Here is a 22200-nt window from a genome sequence, read left to right as displayed (position 1 = left end):
ATCTGAGGTGTTGCTGCAGCTTTCATGTGTCTTATAGAAGTGTAATCCTTGTTTATTGTGTTGTACTGTTTGTTTATTTTGTAAAGAGTTATGTATCTTATTAAATATCTGTCGGGAGCAGTTACATCCCAAATAAGCGAAATAGTGCATCAAAAACTGTTTATAATGAATGTAAGTTAATAAAGTATCTTAACGTATTATGAAGTTACAGCTGTGATCATCTATACTGACCGGTTGCAAGTATCATGTGCAGTTTTACGGTTTATTTCAAATAAATTATGAACTTATGACTGCGAAACTAGTTTTTAATGATTCAATGAGATTAAAGCTGAATTTTTACAATGAATTCTTGTTTTCTGGCTAGGTTCGGCAAAAAAGTGAATATTTGGCCGGGCAGATTTCTACAAGATATTCTCATGAAAAAAGGTCACAGGCGTTGAACAAGCTTGAAGTGGAGCACAAAAAGCTACAGAGAAAGGTATAACAATTTTACTTTTGCTCCACACTATCAATATATTTTGAGAATTCATATACTTAGTGGAGTCGTTTTTGGTTCAAAATGCATCACTCTATTTACCTTTTCCAGCGAGAAAACAATGCACATGATTAGCGATGATAGCTTTGTCTGCTTCTTCTAAAAGGCATCTTGTCTTTTTAGAATATATTAATGACCATTATTGCAAGTCATGTGTTGTGCCTGTTGAGCTATGTGAATGGTGAACCTTATTGTTTTGGATTTTTATTTTCTGTATGTTTAAGAGTGAACCTCTCAGTCATACTATATACCACCTTTTTTTTTTTTTTTTTTTTTTTTTTTTTTTTGTTGTTTCACTGAGGTCTTTCGTGCACATGCACATGCACTTTGACCGATTAACTGGTTGTGTTTGTATTATATTCAATCATATGGTTCATAATACCTCTGTTTTTTTTAAAAATTCTTTTTTGAGTTTTTTTGGTGACCATCCTCAGTTTCTCTTCTCGTTGTACTTCATGTGTCTCCTGTAGTGCTTCTTTTCAGAAACCTTTAGAATGCGTAGCTTATGCTTTACTGAGTGTTCTTCTGGGCATAGGATACCTCTTACCGATTGTACTTGATGGATTTTGGTTTAAAATTTTGATATTATGTTCATTCCTACTGTGTGTCATAAATTTTGTCAAATGTTTTTCAAACCTTGAGTGCTATGATCATTTGCTCTTCTTTTTGTACTTCTGGTGTCTCCTTTTAGCGTAATGTTTCTTTAGTAGCAGCCCTCTCTTGAATGCATAGATTATCTTTAGTCATTAGACTCATTACTGATGTTAGAATGTCAGGACCCCGAATTGGTAATCGGTGGAGAGGCAATATATCTTTTAAGCTCTTTATGCTAGGATCCTACCCTAATTGTGGGACATTCTGAACTGGTTCTGCTTGAATGAATAGGATCTTATTCATATTCTTCTTGATGGATCTTGGTGTCTGAAATTTAAGATTTTGTGGAATAGCCTCTACATATACTATATTTTCAGCTTCACCGGACTTCAGGTAGCATTTCTTCTTTAGCTGTCTCTTCTTTTTTTTTCTGACGATAATCTTTTGTTTGGTGCTTAGATTGTGTTCCGCTCTGACTACCGGAAATTTAAAGGCTTGAAACAAGAATGTAACAAGTTTCTTGAACGTGTCACATCTGATGAATTTTTTCAGCATGTTACATCTGATATGTTTTGCAAACACATTTCATGTTCAGAAGTTTCAGTTGGTAGTGTTGATGCCATTAATTTACAACAGATTCTTGACCAAGGCATTAACTGGCAGGTATGTCTCTAAATGGTGTGCAATATTATGCTTGATAATTGTCAGTCTATTCATTCTGTTTTAAGCTGTTATTATGTTTTCAGCTTTCCAATTGTTTTAACCCTTGATTTTAATTCTTATGTTTATCTCAGAAAATGGCAACTGGTTTTATTGAACAACTATTATCAGATGAGTACCGTGAGTACACAGATTTTGTTCAACCAGTTCTGGTTGCATTATATGAAATTAAATTGGGCTTGGCGCTGATTCTGTCTGGCATCACACAAAAGATAATCCTAAGTAGAGTTGAGATGGCCAATACAGATATGCTTATGGTATTTTTTTTATGCTTTTATGTTTGTGGATTTTGGCGGTGTTTTGTTGCTTTAATGACTTACTTGGAGAGTTTGACAGGGATCAATTTGCTCATTCATGAGATTCCCCCGGGTATCAGTTCCGAAGACCATTTCTATTGACTTAAACAGTGGTTCGAGCGAATTTCCCTATAACATAGAAATTCCTACAATCTTGAATGCTGATGACATAAGTCATCTTGAGAAGTTGATCACCTTTTCCAGTGGTGTTCTGAGCGATGATATGGTGTGTATTGCATCTTATAATCTTTTTCTACACAGGGTATCCCGTTTAAGTGTGCTTGAAGTTTTACTTCTGGATTATTTCATTCACTAGAATTGTTTGGCATAAAATTCAATGCTCATAATATATTGTCCTACAGATATCTGTTTCACAACTTAAAGCTTCTCTGCACCGAAACATTGTTGTCCGTGTTGCACATTTCGTTGCTAATGCGTGGCTGATGGATTATGCATCTTTTATGGTTTGTTTCTTTCCCATTTTGAAACTGTTCGAGTGAAATTTACTCAAAGTTATTGACTTCTGATAATACATTTTCTTTGTGATTCAGGTATTGGATAAGATATTTAATGTGTTTGCCAGTCGTTGGATGAGTATGAAGATTCAATCTAAAAATGAAGAGGAAGCACATTCTCAAAAATTCAAGTTTAAGCCTCGTGCATTAAAACTTGAGAGTATAATTGATCTCAACATATCATCTCTTGGGAAGTTATTTGCAAATGAAAGCTTCTTAGAATGGAAGGAATTTCTTTCTAAAGATATGCCTATTGAAAGGGTAATGCTTCTGTGCTTTTTCCCGCTTCCTCTTGGAAGTAATTTTCAGAGTTTGTGTATTTGTTCATTATTTGCGTTCTGGTTGTAGATTTCATGTATGCGTATTCTTCCTGGGTATTTTAATACTTCTGTACTTTTTCCTGCTATTCTCATAATAAAATATTACCCATTCAGGAGGAAGATTTGAAAGAACAAGAAGATTTAGATGAAGAATGGAGTTTTATGGATGATTCCCTTGTTAACGACGTGGTCAATGCTCACAATCAGTTATTTGGTTCATGTAATCTCGTTCTAGCAGTAAGTTGTCTGTGAAACTTAATCCACAACTACTATTAACTGCTGAAATCAACATCTTTTTATTTTTTGCCTCTATGCTGTATTTTTTCACTCCTGATCCATAAGTTACACATATTACCTTTGTTCTCCTCTCATGCAAAGAATTTTGTTTGATGCCGATTTATTTGCTATAGTGGCGTAAATTAAGTTTTAGGGGTGCTAGGAGTAATAGTTCCGCGGACATAGGCATAATTTACCGTAATTCTTTGTTATGTATGTTCCAGACTATGATGGGCCTTAATTTTTGTGATGTATGTTCTTTTGCAAATCAAGATTGTTATCCGTGGAGAAATTTTTTTGATGTAAGTTCAAGGAGGCAGGAAAATATTTGGTCCGAACTATGGGTTGGAAATGTTTTGTTTTTAGTTTTGCTTGGCTATGGAGGGTGATGTTCTTCTATTTTTTTTCTTGTTTGGTGGATTCTTGGTCCACTTTTATGTAATTTTGTTTTACTGAGTACTAAGGTGTTCACCTTAGAAAATAATACTAAGAAAACATATTTGGTGTGTCACTTTCTTTTTCTGATATCCTGTATGTGTTTACATTTGAGTGACATTGTTTATTTTTCATGCAGCCGGGTACTTTCCATGTCAGCGATCTGGACAAAACGCTTTCATTCATTGATTCTCATACGCTTGGAGTAGGGATGATCAAGGGTGAAGATTTTTTTGCGGTGGCTTTTTTTCTTTCTTGCTTTTCTGTGTTATACTATGTTTGCATAGTAATAGTCCTTTTCATTTCCAGGTTTAGGGGGTTCATTTCTTTCCAGTCTGGATGCTGCACTTGTACCAGAGAATCTGTTTCGTATTTGTTTGGAGCATGAGCAGAAGTTTGTTTCTTCTGATACGTCAGTCCACAAATATAACTTTTACAAGGTTTGTAAACATTTGTGTCCTAGTATGAATATTTTATCTTCAGTAGCATCATACCAGTAAACTGACTTCCATATCTTATTTTGTAGGATTCAAATGCTCCGAAGATGTATGAAATGGTGAAATTGCTTACTGGTCTTCAACAGCGAATTCATACCCTTTTAATTGAGTATGAAGATCATCATGAACTTCAGAAAATCATGAATGCTGTTGAAATGCTTATGAATATTCCACTGAACACCTGCCTAGCTAAGGTATTGATACTTCCAATTAGTACCGTAAATTTATTATGTTTAACAAGTATTTTATCAAAAAATCTCTACAAAAGATCATTTCACCGTTTTTGATGCCAGAAGTTATCTTATGCCAAGGCTACAATTTTCATCCTTGTATATTCTTTTCCCTGCGTAGGCCCTTTTAGGATTGCAGTTTCTAATTAACAAGCTCCATACATTACAAGAAAATGGTTCACAATTCACGTTCTCTGGTAAGAGTTCTCATTCAATGAGCATTTCCTTCGTGGTGGAATTTGTTCATTTTTTAATGTTCACTTTTTCCTATGCCTTCTTAATTCTTATAGATCAAGTCAAGCCCATTCGTGAACTGGTGTTCTCGTGGCAAAAGATGGAGTTCAATTCCTGGCCTGCCTTACTTGATGAGGTGCAGGATCAGTGTGAGGTTAATGCTGGAAAGGTAAATCAAAGTTACTTGTAATTGTGAAAGTTAAATCAATAGAAAAGCAACAATAATTAACCCATAAAAAAGTTGAGTAACAATAATGTTGAAGAATGGCCAAAGAAAATAAAATTAATGAATCCCGATTTATTCATTTCCTTCTTGCAAAATATCACTCATGTTTGAGAAAATATTTGAGCCTTTCTGGTTTGTGCTTTGTGGTTTTAATTATCAATTATTGTTCAAGTTTCAATGGCTCTTTATACCCAATCCTTAATTGAATCATAAATTTCCACTACTGCCGTAATGTAATATGACAGTAATTTTTTAATTAGGCGAAAAAGCCCTCTTAAAGAAATAATACCTTTACCCACCCCAGTACTAGTCACTCATCTCCTCCCATTGAAAATCCTAAACATAAATTGGTACAAATGAATCTATTATTAAAAAATGGATGATCAAATGGTAGTTTGGGAGGCTTCAAATGCGTAGCAAATGAACAATATCCATTTTTATCTTGTTTAAATCTTTTTGTAATTTCTAAAACTGGAATCACGGGATATAACCTTCGGCTCTGCATCACCTTGTAACTTTCAAGTCAACAACCAATCAACATAACAAAATTGGGTTGATTCAAGGCTAGTATTTGAGGAAGATGGTATGGTTTACTTATGAAATCAGAGATTTTTAATAAGACAGGTGTAAGATAGAATCACGTGTCAACTTACGTAAAAATTAAGTTCAAATGAGGCTCTCTTAGCTTAATTGATGAACGCCTTGATTTTGCAAGTTCATTTCTCTAATATAGTGAATAAAATTTCTTAGTTTTTGATTGATTTTGCATATCTAATTTTATGCTTTTGTCTTGTCATTCTTGCAGATCTGGCTTTCGCTTTATTCAGTTCTACGACCTTCTGATGCTGTTGAATACGAAGAATCTACTACCCATAGGCACGTTCAGAATATGTTTATTTATTTTTTCTTGAATATTATTTATGGGAAACTTTGTGGTTTACTGTTAGATTGTGTGACATGTCTGCAATTTTGCAGTTTGGAAGACTTCTTACGTTTATCCAGTATTGGTGAATTTAGAAGGCGCCTTCAACTTCTTTTTGCTTTCCTTGGCCAAATAACTACTGGTACAAACCTACAGGTTTATTCAAGGTATGATAGTAAAACTTGCGTACTATTTTTTTGCTCTACCGTACTGGTAGTAAAATTACTCTTAATAGGTTCATGTCAGAGATGTTAAAATTATAGTTTTCAGGAGCAAATGCTTCCATTTAAAATACTTTTTCCTTCGGCAAGGGATATTAACTGTTAACAATCATGCAGTGATTGTGAGAAGAAAAATGTGAAGATTTTATACAATGCATTTGGATATTACGTGCAATTCTTACCAGGGTGAGTTCATCAACTCAATGTGCCCTTTTTTCCCATTCTCTGTTTTCTTTCTTTTCCCATCACAATCTTTGAGATATTGCATTGTTTTCATCAGAATTTTGGCACATATGGATTCTAGTAGAAGGGATATAGAGATGGAACTCAAGAAAGAACTCAAACTATGCCAGTGGGAGCACTGTGAGAGTTTTCTGGACTTTGGGAAAGTCGAAAGCACAAGGAAGAAGCTGAAGAAGATTATAAAGAAGTACACTGTAAGTATATATAGTTTATTCCACAAACTTGATGTTCCTTATTGCTAATTGGGTGATCTCATGACTAGGTGTATTCCACGAACTTGATGTTCTATTGTAGACTTTCTGTTACCCTAATATCTTCTATGTCGGTCAACGTGTATTGGTTTGGTTCTGAATCTGATAGACTAGAATGTAATTTTTGTTACATCTGATGCTTTCCCTGAGAATTTAATTTCTTTTTAACTAATATCCAATTGTCATGTAACTTCTTTAATTTGGCTGGAATGTTATCAGAATTCTGGACACACTGTTGATCATGATCATTGACCTAGCGTAATATTGTCTGTATGCGTGGCCCTCGTCTGATAAAAGAACAATACTTGGTTATGTGCTTTTTCCATATTTACTTTGATGAGGTAATGATTATATGCCTCTGTTCTTGTTTGGATAGGTCCTACTTGAACAACCTGTAATTGTTTTTCTTGAGCAAGATATTGTGAAGGGGGCTGAATGCCTGCCTCAACAAGTTCAAAAGTTCCTCATGGATAATGTGAACCCAAAAATAGGGACGGCAGATGCTGTTTTTGATTTGACTGTGTTGAATGACAAAGATAGGTGTATGTGGTACACTGATTGGATAAAAGAAACAGATTCTGCTATGAAGAATCTGAAGAAATTACAGCCAGATAGAACTTTTGAATTTGCATATCCACAGTCTAAAGGTGCTGGAAGTTTCTTCTATCTTCATGAAGTTACTTGATTTTCTTTTATTTCACTCTTGGGTTCTTACTTTTTGAATTTACAATACAGAACTCTGCTCAGACATTGCTGCAATACTAAGGCAGTGCCCAGCTTCTCTTGTCCCTTGTCCTTCATACAAGGAGGAATGGAGTGCTGTGTGGCTCACACTTCAAAAAATATTTAAAGATGCAGTAGATTGTTGTGATTTGTGGAAGGATGAAAGCAAGAGTCAAAAGAAGAGACGGGCTTTTTCTTGCCTTCTAAATCTTTTAAAAAGCAGCGGGTTGTCAAGGGACATTTTTATAGAGGTATGAACATTGGATTTTAGCTCTTGTTCTTCAGAGCATATTCTTCATATATCCATATATAACTGTGATCAACTGAGCCGCTAGAAATAACCATTGTGCCATTACAGAAAATAAACTTAATATATAAGTGTTGCCAGCACCTTAAATTAGTTCCAACGGTATATATTCTATAGGCAGGTGAGCGATACAATCACATGTAAACTAACTTTTGCTCTTCTATTGAATGGCTTCTGATAGGACGAAGTTAAATCTTGGTGGTTTGTTCATCCGTCATATGATGTTCAGCATGTGCTGCTGACACAAAGTCGACTGCCCAGTGGAGATTCTGATGCTGTTCTTGATTTGACTAGTCAAAATCTTGTTACTGAATGGAAGACAACGAACGAATACTACTTCAGTAGCGTAGCATCTGTGCTTTTTACTCACAAACAGGTGAGAATGGCTAGATTTCAGAAGCAAGAACCTTGACAACTAGATCTTGTCATTTTGGTTTGACCACTGAGTATTTATGTTAATTTATATGCGTTACAGAATGGAAGCCAAGATCCTTTTCTTCACCAGCTCGTTGAAATACAAAAAAATCAGCAGGAAGCTGCCAACAAATTTGCAGAGCAAATGCGGGACTTGAAGGAATGGATTTCTACCCTGGAGAAGTTATATTCGGATTCCACTGGTTTTGATGATGGAAGCGGTAGCAAGATATCTATTGGTCAAAATCAACGGGCCACCTTCAAATGCATGTGGCAGCAAAAGGTAATTTGTAACTGTGGAATTCTACTTTTCATTTGAACGATCGTTGATTTTCGTCTTAATTTAAGATGCTAAGGATTTTTGTTTTGTCGCAGCAATTATTTGATAGTTTGTGTGCCACATCACATGATGAGTTGTTGTTGCTGAAGACATTCCAGAATACCCATTTAAACAATTGTCAAACTGTCAAGAATGAAGTAAATGAGTTTCTTACTTCTATTGAGAAATTTATTCCAGTTCTGCAGAAATCTAAGGTCTCTGTTTCTTGTTCCTTGTGTGTTCTACATTTCTATCAGGCATTAGATAGCTCCTCACACTCACACTACATTTTTGCTCAACTTTGTAACAGGAATCTTTGGACAATTGCCTTCTTGGCCCTGATAGAGCTATAATGACGTTTTCTGGCTCCTCGCAATTCTTTCTTGTTTCAAAGCATATGGAACAATTGGTGTTCCAAAACTTCAAGGTTATCAAGGCTTTTGAGGATCATCTTCTTGCTTTCCATGGGAAAGATGCAGATAGAAGCTTGGTGAAAGATATTTTGCTTGGTCATTTTGTAGACATACTTAAGAAGGTATCCCTGGCTTTTTAATTCTTTTTTGGTGCTCGAGTGTTCTTTTCTTCTTTTGGTTGCAGTGTGACCCTTGTTAGCGGTAAACTAGATATGGCAAATGATTCTTAGCTGTATAATTATAACTTTGTAAGGAATATGAAGTTTTATGTTTTTGCATTTTTCAGGGGAGGTTGATGGAAAGGGAGTTCAATTCAGTGATAATAAATGAGAAAAATGTTTCAGTTGGTACACATGATGATGACGGCGGTGAACTCAATTTTGCATTTTGGAAAGCTCTAAGAGCTACATTTGAACATATCGTTGGTGCGATGCAAACATTAGGTTCGCCAAGTAATAGCCATGTTCATCCAGATAAATTGGGTCATATTACGTCTTGGAAAAAGATATTTGACTCATCGGTGAAAATTTTGAGCTTGGACAATTTGTGTGATAAGCTCCGGACAACAATCCTTTGTGCTGTGAGTTTTGTTTTTATTTTTATTTTATAAGAATTATTGTATCCATGTGGTTTTGTTTTGTCACTTGTGTATGCATACCCATTAAATTATATAATGTCCTGTTCTCAGGAAAAACTGGTGAATCATTGTGGTGGACGTTCTCCGAATGCTTTGCTCCAAATCGAAGTGCAGTTTGAGCATCTACATTTCTGTTTGGACATATTGTGGAAGTTTGGTCATGCTCTGTTGAAAGAACTTTTAGCTATGTGCAAAACTGTAAGTGGTCTAGTCTGCATCTCAATCACACATTATTCAAATTTGCTGTTTGTCATACCCCTTTCTTTGGGCCGGTGGGGCAGGAAGTGGGAATGTGGAACTAAAGCTTCATTCAATTACTCCCATTCCCGTCAAACCTTCTTTCTATTATCCGAAAATGGTTCAAAAATTGTCTGGCGATTCTAATGTGTTTTTTTTTTTTTTTTGGATCTCTCCATGTCTGAATTTTTTCTGTGATCTTTCTTTCTGCGCTGAGATTTAACATGTTGGTGGTAATCTTACTCTCATTTCTCAAGTGAGCTGTTCCTTGCTTTGCAACTGGTTCTGCTACCTACCCAAACCGAAATAACTCATTCTGCCTTCCTGCCTTAACTCAGCCATTAAGCCTTGACTTTTACAGACAATTTGCACTAATAAAAACACTTGCATGGTATTATATATAACATACAATATGGAAATTATAGGCCCTGACATCTTTTATGTATGTTATATTGAACGGAAGTTAACATTCACATGATTATGTATTGGAAACTATATTATATTTGTCATGATTATTGAATTTTTTATTTTGAGGAGATTGATATTTATATTAATGTGCAGGTATCTTTAACCATTCACATGCTTGCAAATGTTTTGGCTTTATATTCAAAGGGATCTGGGGTCTCTTCTGAAGACCAGGAGGAGGATGCTACTGGTAATACATCTCAAGATAAAACTGGAACGGGTATGGGGGAGGGTGTAGGACTGAATGATGTCAGTGATCAGATCACTGATGAAGATCAACTTCTTGGAACTGATAAGGTATTGATTTGAGCACATTGAGTTTTTAAACCAGTTTATTATTGTAGGTTTATCGTTTGGCACATCATGACAAGATGTTATTAAATTTTTCTATGCATGCATGTGCAGGCCAGCGAAGAACAAGATGCTGCAGGTGAAGTCCCAAGTAAAAATGATAAGGGGATAGAGTTTGAGGAGGATTTTCAAGCTGATGCATTTAGTGTCAGTGAGGACTCTGAAGAAGACGCAAATGAAGATGATGAAGATCAGCAGTTAGAGTCTAAAATGGGAGAAACTGGAGCTAATGGTGAAACTGTTGATGAAAAACTATTTGATAAGGATGAGGATGAAAATCTCGATAATACTAATGAGAAGTATGAATCTGGAAATTCAGTTAGAGATAAAGATCCAAGTTCTAGAGAGCTTAGAGCCAAGGAAGACTCTGCTGCCACGGCCGACGAACCTGGAGATCTTGATTTAAATAAACTGGATGAAGAAAATGGTGAGACTGGAAGCCAGGATGATCTAAATGATGGAGAGAATGCGGATGATATGAACTTAGACAAACAAGAAGCAGTTGTAGATCCTACAGGATTAGAGCCCGAGGAGTTGAATCAAAATTCTGATGAAACTGAACCTATGGAGGTTGATCCTGAAATGCATGATGAGAATGCGGAGAATGAGAACCATGAAGAAGAACAAGCAATCTCAACTGATGAAATCATGGGAGAGGCAGAGACCGAACAAACGGATGCAACTCCTGAAAATGAGGATCATGAAGATAATACTGAGATGAATTCAGAATTAAGCAAGGATGAGTTAGAACTGGGAGTACCTGACTCACAGAGGGATATGCCCAACACAGAATCTTCAACACAACCAAATGGGAACATGAAGGCATCAGATCCAGGAGATGTAGCACCAGAGTTGAATTGGGCAAATAGCAATGATATTCATACTGAGCTTACTCCTGTGAGTGGTTTACCTTCTAGAAATACTTCAGAGCTGGATATGATGGTTTCTGAGGCGTCAAATAATGGGACAAATGTTGGTGAGCAACCAAAATGTCAACTTCCTAGGCAAGAATCTTCATCGGATAAAAAAAGCGAGCCAAACCCTTTCCGTAGTGTCGGGGATGCACTCAAGGACTGGGAGAAAAAAGTTAGAGTATCTGTCGATCTCCAGGAAAACAACATGGAGGTACAGGATGAAATTGGGAACGAAATTGAGAATGAAAATGCAGATGAGTTTGGATACGTTTCTGAGTATGAAAAGGGGACAGCTCAGGCTTTGGGACCTGCAACATTTGAGCAGATTGACAAAAATGTAGATGGTAATAAGTCCAACGCCGATGAAGATGATCCTTCAACGCATAAAGATGGCCCTGTTGAGATGGAAATTGAGAAGCAAAAAGTAGAACCACAGCCTAACCGGAGTCGTACTCAAGTGCTAAAGGATAAGACCGAGGACCAGATGCGTCTCTCTGGTGCAGAAGAATTGTCTGGTGATCAATCTCAAGAAATTCATAGCCATCGTGACGGTCAAAGCATGGTAGAGGACGTGGTCTCTGTCAAGAAATCCTACTTTAGTGACATAAAGCAGCTCAGTGAACTTTCCGTAAATGATGGTGACATGGGGAAAGCTCAAGATCCTGAGGAAATTTCTGATGATGTTATGGGCAATGCTACTGCTGTTTGGAGAAGATGTGAGCAGACCACGACAAGATTGTCACAGGAGTTGGCGGAACAATTGCGTCTTGTCATGGAGCCTAATCTTGCCAGCAAGCTCCAAGGGGATTATAAGACTGGCAAGCGGATTAACATGAAGAAGGTTAGACACAAGATAACTCAACCAGTGTCCAACTTCAGTTTTTCTAAAACATAGTTTAATAAGTTTTCTTTGTGGTGTAAACTTTATTAGGTGATTCCATACATAGCCAGTCATTATCGGAAAGATAAAATATGGCTGAGACGGACCCGGCCTAACAAACGTGATTATCAAGTTGTCATTGCTGTTGATGATTCCCTTAGTATGTCTGAAAGTGGCTGTGGTGATGCCGCTATCGAAGCTCTGGTGACAGTATGTCGTGCAATGTCCCAACTAGAGATGGGGAGCCTTGCTGTTGCAAGCTTTGGAAAGAAAGGTAACATAAGGGTGCTGCATGACTTCGATCAGCCTTTTACTGGAGAAACCGGAATCAAGGTGAGTGCCCCTTAATGCCAGTATTATCTTGAACTGAAATACATAGCAACAGAGAGGTTATTTACGTATTTTGCTAGGGCAGTAAATTGTTGCATGAAGCCCTTTCTTTTCATATTTCTGTTCAGTAATGTTAGGGCCCATGGTATATGGCATGTAATGTGTTTTACTGATATTGTTGTGCAGATGATCTCGAGTTTGTCATTCAAGCAGGAGAATACTATTGCTGATCAACCAGTTGTTGATGTGTTGAAGTATCTGAACACCAAGCTCGATGAAGCGGTTGCAAGAGCACGCCTCCCCTCAGGATGGAATCCACTACAACAGCTCATTTTGATAATCGGAGATGGCCGGTTCCACGAGAGGGTAATATTTTTTTTTTCTCCTCCTTTTCCAAGTGGCCAACGAGCCGTTATTGCTGCTTGTCTACGGTTTCATTTTTTCTTAAACAAAATCAACTTTGCAGGAGAACTTGAGGCGGTGTGTTAGGGATGCCTTGGCTAAGAAGCGTATGGTTGCATATTTGGTTCTTGATAACTCACCAGATGGTTCCATTATGGACCACAAGGTAATTATTCGTACTTTTTTCTTAATATATGGTGTCTGTTTTCTTCTCTCTGTTCTTTTATTATGTCGTGAGTGGATCTCTAATTCCAGAATGCCTTTCTGCAATTCTTCCTTTAGGAATATTCTTTTGAGGGTGGGTGCAAACTGGTAAATTACATGGACTTTTTCCCATTCCCATTCTACATTGTACTGAGGAACATTGAAGCACTTCCTAGGACTCTTGCTGACTTGCTGAGACAGGTAAGCATAATAGTTCACAACGTTTTTCATGCCTAAGTGCTGCGATTTGGCCAGAAAACGCATTGCCTCTCCTTCTATGTATCTGAAATCTTTGACTTGCTGTTTGCAGTGGGTTGAGCTTATGCAGTACACAAGGGACTAACCTAATCATTCGGTGTGAGCTGCAAAGATCGCGTTGAGTGGCGCAAAAGGTCATATTTTCATAGCAGGTTAACCAGGGAATGAGGATGATGCGTATTGTGTATAATGTAACTTGTATAGGAAACAATTAGAGTCATCATCAGTGAAGATGAACAAATTTTTAACTTTATTCACTTTTTTCTGGTGAAAAAGATCATTCTTAATTTCCCAGTTTCAATTCTTTTCAAAACGAGATAATGTGGCCCACCACACTGCGGGATCGCTTTCTTTCTCTAGATTGAAAGCTACGGTCTTGATCGACTGTGGAATCCCACCACACTCCCTAACTATTAACGTTGCAATTCTTTTGATTTCTTCACTCTTCATAACATCTTTATTGGAGTTCACTATTTTCCTGAACATCTTTTGGGCATCATCCTCACACATTCCCTCTATTTTGATATCCTCCTGTTTCCACGATTCATCGCGCTCACCGATCTCGTCGTCGTAGTAGCAACCACTGCGTCCAAGCACGACCCTTCCGTGTTGGCCTTTACGGATGCCAATCCTCACCAAATCAATCTCAGAAGAAACTTGATCAACAAACAACAAGTAGCTCTTGTTTTCCAGCTTTTTAGCTATAATTTCTGCTCTCTCATGGTTACTCATCAACTCATCCGCTTGTAACCCTAACTGCTTTTCGAGTATGTGTTGTATGTCTCCCACGCCCTTCTCCTCCGTCATGGTTACCCAAAAAATGACGTTAAACGGCTGAACAGTGTTAGTAAGTTCACAGAATCTGTCGTGCACGTTCTCCAGCACCGTTGTTTTTCCCACCCCGGAGGGTCCCCATATGCAAACCCTAGCGCACTTGTCACGACCATCTTTTACAAGCAACTTTAGAAACAACACGTCAACATAGTTATTGAGTGATGGAAAATCATCTATCTTGAGTGCACCCCTCTTTATAAACCGATCGGGCAGTGCAGGCGCGCTCTGATTCCTTATCGTGTCGAGTTTGATCTGCTTTCGCAGGTTGGCGATCTTTTTTATTTTCATGCGAATCTTTAGATCAAGGCACCAAGAAGATTGAAGGAGTCCACATGATTGGCCTTGGTTGATCGTTCTAGTCCTCTCCCTCTCTTTATACCTTTTCTCCAAATTCTCAATTTTTTGTCTCTCTTCATCGACCTTGCGAAGCCAGTCCATGCACTCACTTAGCCATTCGATTCTGTAAGCGTTTGCGGCGAGCACCTTTTTGACATCGGTCTCTTCGTTTTCGAGACGCTTTCTTTCATGCTCGAGTTTCTCAAAACCTCCCTTGCCAAAAGCCATGGTATTGGAAATTTGGAATAAAAGAAAAAGGAGAATGTAGTTACAGATCAATGATTAACAGGGGAGTAATAGAGGTCTATTTGTACTACTTATGCTCACGGGCTGACCAATTTCTATTAGGAAACAATTGTCTTTCCTTTCCTAACAAGGGACGGTTTGATTTGCTTTCTTGTTATTGTTTGTTTTACCATCAAGTCTAGGTAAAATATATGCGAAAGCAACAAGAAAAGTAAGGAGTTCCAAATTTTACATTCCTAAAACACCGGGACAAATTAACTATAGAACAAGGATAGTAAGTACAATCCTAATTAAGATACAACTTGTAAACACAGAGAAATTCATTCTATATGGTTTTCATTTGGACTCTAATTAAGATACAACTCGTCAATAGAGATAAATTCTTTCTTAGTGGTTTCTCCTTGGACTTGAAACTTGGATATGTAATCGCCACTAGCACTACAATTAGTGGTTGTACAACTTAGACTCAAAATCTTTTTTTTATTTTTTTTTATAAATAAAAATTTAGCCTAAATATCCTATTCCTTAGTGTGAATATATGATGGCACCAAATTGATTATATATTGTATTAACTTTTTTTTTATTAATAAAACTTATTTAGTTTGATAAAAAAAAATATTATATGTAGGTTTTTATCACAAATAATCTCTGAATTGACCCCATTGAAATGGTTCCTGAAGTTTAAAGTTGATCAATGTAGTCCCTGAAAATAGGTGTCGCTAATCAATGTGGTCCAACCGTCATAGTCCTATCAAAATTCTGTTATATGCTGATGTGACATATGACGGCACCTCACAAGTCTAATTAAATATTTTCATGTAGATTAAAAAGATTTAAATAATAATTTTTTTTTTTTTTTGACATAATTGTGAGAGAAGAACCACATTGATTTGTGACATCCATTTTCATGGACTACATTGATCAATTATCAATTTTAGAGACCATCTTGATGGGATGGTTAATTTTAAGGACCATTTGTGATAAAACTCCTTATATGTAATCACTTGTGGATGACATTGATGATAGGAATAAAAGCACACCACAAAGTAGCACACAAATGTCCTATTGATTTTCCTTATTAACACTAAGATTTGTCAATTGTAGCATATAAAAATAAGGGTCTTATCTACAGAAGATTGTTTTATCTAACTACTTAAAATGTCACAAAAATTGGGATGCTGTCCCTACTGACCAGTCACCGAAAAATAATTATTAGACCGACTTACACTTATCTAAAGTCTACGAAATTTTATATGAAGACACTAGACACACAAAGCTACACTGACACAAACTTTTGGAATTTTTGGAGTTGAGTTGGTATTTAAATTAAATCGAACAAAAATAGTACAGAGACATATTTTAAATAATAAAAATAGATTGTAGTTCACAAGTTAAGAAAACGAGCTAAGGGAAGTGTTATCCACCACCAAATAATCATGCAAACATGTTATATTTCATTCAAATTCCTTTTATTTCCGGATTAAGATGCTCAAGTTGGCTCAATGTTAGAACTCAACCTATTACTCTTTCTTATGTAGTATGTTAAGAGAATGACGTTTTCAACTTAACTTAGTCCCTAGCATACAATCTAGAATGACGTGTTCATAGATTTAACAAGTAGAAATCATTAAGAATGAAAAGAGTTTGAGTCATCACAAGGCATTGTAAGTATTGGCATTGTCTTACTTATCCTAGAAATTGGTTCACATGTTAATCGCAATTAACAAGTATTACTCTAGAACATATGTAGGTCCTCATTTGACAAGGGCAGGCACACACATATTCATAGTATTAGAATCCTAGATATGCTTACTAAGTATGCATCCGTAGAAAACACATAAAGAGTTCATTAATGAGACAAGTAGTGAACCAATTTTCATCAATTCATAAAAGTAATTCAAACGAAATGTCATAATAAACTTGCAATCATATTTGGGGCTTCAAAATAGCCCCTAACTACTAAAAATTTTGTTACACAATTCTTAAGTTAAAACAAAAAAGAGACATGAGTTTGAGAAAATAGAACCAAAGGAAATCGACTGAGGCCTCCTCTTTCCTTCCTTCCCCAACACTACTTTTAAACCAATTCTTGCTGCATCATTTTCTTCTCCTTAACTCACCCACTAATAGCCATTCTTGCTGCATCATTTCTTCTCCTTAACTCACCCACTAATAGCCATTTGGTGATGACAATAAGTGAGAGGAAATGGTAAAACAATTGTAACTCCTTGGGTCGCCTTTATGCCAATTACTCCCTCTTAATCCTCATCTTTAATTCCATTCCCTTTTATATTTGATTAAGTGTCAGCTGGTTTGTTCTTGACTGCATCAGTTTTGGCTGCTAGATTTATTAGGTTTATTGCTTTTATTGTAGTTACAAACTGTTAAGTCTCTTCTGAACCTTTTAGTGTTAAAAAAACCATAACTTCTTCTAGAAAAATGATATAAACAATCCATGAAATGCTACAGAAAATAGACATCCGTAGCTTTCAAAGCATATAAGGATCATTCTCTAATTCATTATGAGTTGTCGCAACTTGCTTCCAAAGTCAGCTGATCTGCACAGGCAGTTTTGACGAATTTGTTACTTAAAATCCCACTTGTGCTATTTTTCTTTTCTTTGCTTGACAAATCTTACAAAACACAAAAACAAAGTAAATAGCTTAAAAATACAAGGAACTAACTAAGAAAAGACAAGTGAATTTGATGTAAACTATATATAAATATAAACTTATCAATTGACACGACTAGATGCTTTTAGAGATCCATATATTGCCTGTTATTTTCATTTACTCACTGTTCAGATGGTGGAAATAACTTGAAATTTGAACAAAAGTTGAAATTTGTAAATTAACATGCACCAATTTTCTTATTTAGATTCATAAACATAAAAATATAGAATTTCCGCGTGGAACAAAAAAACTGACTTTGGGACCGTTTAAATTCCATGTAAATATGTAGTTGTCATTACTGTATTTCCATGAGTGAGAGTTAAAAAAAACTCAAGCATGAGTGACCACCATTGTTGCAACCACTACTGTGGAGCAAAAAATAATCAAGAAAAATATGGAGGCGACGCATGGATTCTAGGGTAAAAATGACAAAATTACCCTCAAGAAATACCGGAACTCCTACGCACGAGCAATGGACAATCATCCCTCAATCAAGTAAAAAGTGCCCAAAATAGGTATTTATTCAAAACCTATTTCATCCATCCTCTTCAAATCTTCTCCACAAGGCAACCCCAACACATTCATTTCAAATTATATTAATTAACTAATTAATTGATTTATTACCTAATTAATCTATTAATTGGCTAATTAACTACAAATTACACTCAAAAATGCCACAAGGGGCCGGTCACCATCTCTCCAAAGGGGGCAAGGTAACTCCCAAAACATTCATTTCAAATTATATTAATTAACTAATTAATTGATTTATTACCTAATTAATCTATTAATTGGGTAATTAACTACAAATTACACCCAAAAATGCCAAAAATGCCACCTAATTAATCTAAACACTTTTTCCTCAAAATTCTAACTTTGGCATTAGAGGTTATTTGGCCGAAGCGCCCCCCTGCCCCCCCCAAAAAAAAAATCATCATGGGCATGTGAGACTCTTGGCCTTGACTTAAGGTGTTATTTGTTTTGTACGTGAAATTTTGTCCAAGATCAAGGAGGAAGAATTTGCATCCACAACTACCACCATAACCATCGTCGCTGCCACCAACCCCACTCAACATCATTATTGTTGGCGCCCCCATTACCCACCATCAACTATCGTCGTTGCCATTAACCATCAACATCACCACCGCCACAACCCACACCATTTACAATCAACACCGCTACCACCACCACCCCACCTTAGCCCCCATTCATCATCGTTGGCATTGCACCACCCATCGTTATGGGCCAAGCTACATGGGGACAAGGAGGAGCGGCCGCCTCTTCGGTCTCCAGAAGCCACCATTAAGTGTGAGGATTGCACCCCTTTGGTCCTCTGAATTACTACCGAAATCTGTTGCACTACTTCGATGCATTTATGTTTTATGCTTCACTACTTCTCATGCGTTTTTTCCTTTTTTAAATACCCAGGCCAAAACGACGTCGTTTTGGTCCTGGGATAAAAAGAACATAGAACGACGTCGTTAAGAAGGGATATGGTAAGGCTATCATTATTCAAGAGTTTGTTAAGTTGTTTGATAATATGAAGGAGCTGAGTGTGCAGAGAAGTTTCAAGTCCGGTCAGATTCTCTTTAAAGGCCATTATACGCCACAGCTGGTATATGTTAGCCAATAGGTACTTTAATGCAATGTTGAGCGAGGGAATAGAGCCCAATATGCATGCTTAAAAATTATATGAGTCACTTGGTTATGCCCACAAGGTGTTTGACGAATCACCCTACTTAACTATCTCTCTTAAATGCCACGCTTAGGAGCTACTGTAGAGAGAATTGATGGGAAGATACCTTGTATCTCTTCCATAACATGATATATGAGTCAAGGGAAATGATGAAAAGCCCAATAATTTAACCATACACATTGCTCTGAAGGCATGTGCAAGGTTAAGGCACTCACATACGAGAAAATAATACATGAGTTTGTGAAGAAACATGACACGATTGCATTAAATAATCGACACCGCTACTACCACCCTCCCCTCGATCCCCTACTCACCATCATCATTGCCGGCATCGCCACCACCCACCATTATCACCGCCACAATTAACACCACCTATAATCAACATTGCTACAACCACCTATCATCACCATCACCACTGCCACCTCCAACCGCCATCATATTGTTGATGCTGCCATTGTCGCCACTACCACCACTACTACCTACCAATATCATCGTTCCTGCCACCTCCACCCACCATCAACACCGTCGCCCCCCACCCACCATAATCACTGCCACCCTCCACCATCATCATCATCACCACCACCCTCCATCAACACCACCCATTACCATCACCGACGTCACCACCACCACCACCATAATCACCTTCATGACTGCCGCCACCACCCATCATCATCACCAACGTGATAATGATGTTACCAACCTTAAATTATAAGATAAGGATAATACTTGCATTCCTCATTAGGGATGAACTCATTCCTCCACTTGTAAATAATATATTTTCAAGGCATAAATTTTATATTGAACTGTTCAATATCTTAATCTTTCTTTGAAGATCATACTTACAAAAATCATTCAAATGGTAGATCCTTTAGTCATTTAGATGTATAATATAAATGAACGGGGTTTGCCATTAATATGTTACTTAATACCTACACCTTGATTTATTTGGTACATTTGCATACTAAATGATCTCTAATTCGAATGATTTTTTTATAGGAATAATCTTCAAATTTAGAGTTATAAATTGAACGGTTCCGATTATAAAATTTTTACGGTAAAAATATGTTACTTGGAAATGAGGAATGAGCTCATCACGAAGTGAGAAATGCAGGAAGTATAATAGGAAGGATGAAAAAATTACTTAGTAACTCCCTAAACCTTTGGTGTGATATATATCCCACCCGTACGTTCATTATCTGATCATGGTGGTGAGTCGGTGAGTGATACTGAATCACGATTGATATAATGGGAGGTGATCGATTTCACGGGTGTCACCTGTTCATGCTTAAATAATAGACACCACATGCCTGTGCTCAAAAGGAAATAGCAATTTTACACAAACACTGTGTTTTGTCTTATCTTATGCATGCTTTTGCTTTTCAGGGGACAAATTACATAGTAATTTACATAGTTATTTGTGAAAATACTTTCATGTTAATAATGCCAGCTAACTTTTTTCAAAAAAGCTTTAGCTTTTGGAGGTTCTGAATGACCAACAATAGCTGCAAAGTAGGAGTATTAATATTAGTATCTTAGTTCTGAAATTTTTATAAAGAAAAGAAAATTAAGGACTAGAAGCTTAATTGATTCTTTGAACCATTAACTATTTGAACTTTCGAAAGTTGATTAAACCTATGCACTATAATACATAGTGGAAGATACTCACGTGAATTTTTAACTCGCCTCATGTTTTGTTCGGCCAATTTATTTATTTTCTTAAATACAAAACACATTTTCACCTAATTTAACTTGATAAACCTCACTTTACAAGAGCTTATAGTTCAGTTTGGTTAAGAATATAAGTATGACTACTTAATGAAATATCAAAGATGATTATATATTGGATAACATTTCTAGAATTCTAATATTTTTTTTCGCATTTGAAAGATTAATATAAAGTAGAATATTGCCTTGATAAAAACAAACCGAACTCATTCTAATGACTTATACTTTGAGTTGTAAGGACAATTTTACCTTAAGACAATGTCAATAGTTCAAATTTCCTTCTCATTTCTTAAATAAAAGTAAAAATGACCTTTTGGCTCTCATGTTTTATTCAATTAATTCAAGAAGAAGTTGAACAATCAACCCTCATATCATATTATCTACAAAATATAGTTTAAGTACAGAATCTCTCAAACATCACCTTTATAAAAAGTCCAAAAACATTTAAGGCTTATAATTAAGGCTGAAATTTAACTAAACGACCTCCAATAGTTGCTCTAATCAAACAATATAATTACTAGGCAGGTAGAAGGAGCTTTTGCTGTTTGGTATTTGCCTTTCTTTCTTTCTTTTTTCCTTTTTATAAAGGCAAAGACAAGTTAAAGTAGCATTTAATCAAGCAATAGTAAATTCCACTTTAGGATATATATAAAGTGGAATATTGCCCGGATAAAAACAAACTTAACTATCAATAATCTTTCATTCTTTCCCTTAAATTTTCGAGATTAGCTACAATATTTATACGTATTTAGTGAAATTATTTTGATAATAAGATATAACTTATATAAATATTACTATTTAAAACAATCTATGTAACTTATGTAAATACCAATATTTGACGATTGAGTTTCCCTACAATACTTACATGACTTTTGTGAATATCATCATCTCAAGATTGAGATAGTGATTGTATTAGATACTTTCATTATTTCCTTCAAATTATCAAGTTTTACTACAACAGTTAATTACCATGTCATGGTAAGGCATAACTCATGTAAATATCACATTCTAACAATCTAGATAATAATTATATTAAATATATGTAAATATTGTGAGAAAATAACTCAAACTCAATACATAAAAATAACATATTGCTCCACCCGACTTGATTATATAAGAATTTAGCAAAAGAGAAAAGGAATCAAAAGCCTAATAATTTGGCATCTGAGCTCCTCCTCAAAAAGAATTGAAAAAAAAAAAAAAAAAGCACAAGAAATACATAGAGGAGGACGCGTAAGGTCCCCACATCCACCCAGCACTGCCCCATCTAGAGCCCCTTGACTTCAAAAAAATTTCATTTTATGATCCCCACCCTCCCAAACCCC

General features: G+C 36.2%; 2 protein-coding genes across 2 annotated transcripts in view; one reads left to right on the top strand and one right to left on the bottom strand.

The window, feature by feature from the left end:
• LOC137725384 (midasin-like protein) overlaps positions 1-13659 on the top strand; it is a 34227-nt gene extending 20568 nt beyond the window's left edge. The window contains exons 42-72 of the mRNA XM_068464046.2: positions 365-478; positions 1589-1792; positions 1924-2106; positions 2186-2371; positions 2508-2609; positions 2697-2921; positions 3095-3217; positions 3831-3912; positions 4001-4131; positions 4218-4382; positions 4540-4615; positions 4709-4821; positions 5684-5754; positions 5854-5967; positions 6139-6207; positions 6302-6458; positions 6892-7162; positions 7251-7489; positions 7727-7921; positions 8021-8242; positions 8335-8493; positions 8589-8813; positions 8978-9271; positions 9380-9526; positions 10127-10327; positions 10436-12136; positions 12227-12508; positions 12692-12871; positions 12972-13073; positions 13190-13312; positions 13422-13659. Coding sequence (XP_068320147.2) covers positions 365-478; positions 1589-1792; positions 1924-2106; positions 2186-2371; positions 2508-2609; positions 2697-2921; positions 3095-3217; positions 3831-3912; positions 4001-4131; positions 4218-4382; positions 4540-4615; positions 4709-4821; positions 5684-5754; positions 5854-5967; positions 6139-6207; positions 6302-6458; positions 6892-7162; positions 7251-7489; positions 7727-7921; positions 8021-8242; positions 8335-8493; positions 8589-8813; positions 8978-9271; positions 9380-9526; positions 10127-10327; positions 10436-12136; positions 12227-12508; positions 12692-12871; positions 12972-13073; positions 13190-13312; positions 13422-13454 — 6489 coding nt within the window. The 3' untranslated portion in view covers positions 13455-13659. The remainder of the gene's footprint in view (positions 1-364; positions 479-1588; positions 1793-1923; positions 2107-2185; positions 2372-2507; positions 2610-2696; positions 2922-3094; positions 3218-3830; positions 3913-4000; positions 4132-4217; positions 4383-4539; positions 4616-4708; positions 4822-5683; positions 5755-5853; positions 5968-6138; positions 6208-6301; positions 6459-6891; positions 7163-7250; positions 7490-7726; positions 7922-8020; positions 8243-8334; positions 8494-8588; positions 8814-8977; positions 9272-9379; positions 9527-10126; positions 10328-10435; positions 12137-12226; positions 12509-12691; positions 12872-12971; positions 13074-13189; positions 13313-13421) is intronic.
• Positions 13660-13666: 7 nt separating this feature from the next.
• Positions 13667-14767, bottom strand: LOC137725111 (disease resistance protein At4g27190-like). Its single transcript, XM_068463704.2, has one exon. The coding sequence runs from the start codon at positions 14765-14767 to the stop codon at positions 13667-13669; it is 1101 nt and encodes a 366-aa protein (XP_068319805.2).
• Positions 14768-22200: the final 7433 nt, after the last annotated feature.

Source organism: Pyrus communis, chromosome 5 (assembly GCF_041283825.1).
Source record: "Pyrus communis isolate YQ-2024b chromosome 5, ASM4128382v1, whole genome shotgun sequence".
NCBI lineage: Eukaryota > Viridiplantae > Streptophyta > Magnoliopsida > Rosales > Rosaceae > Pyrus > Pyrus communis.
This window is presented reverse-complemented; position numbering and strand designations above follow the sequence as displayed.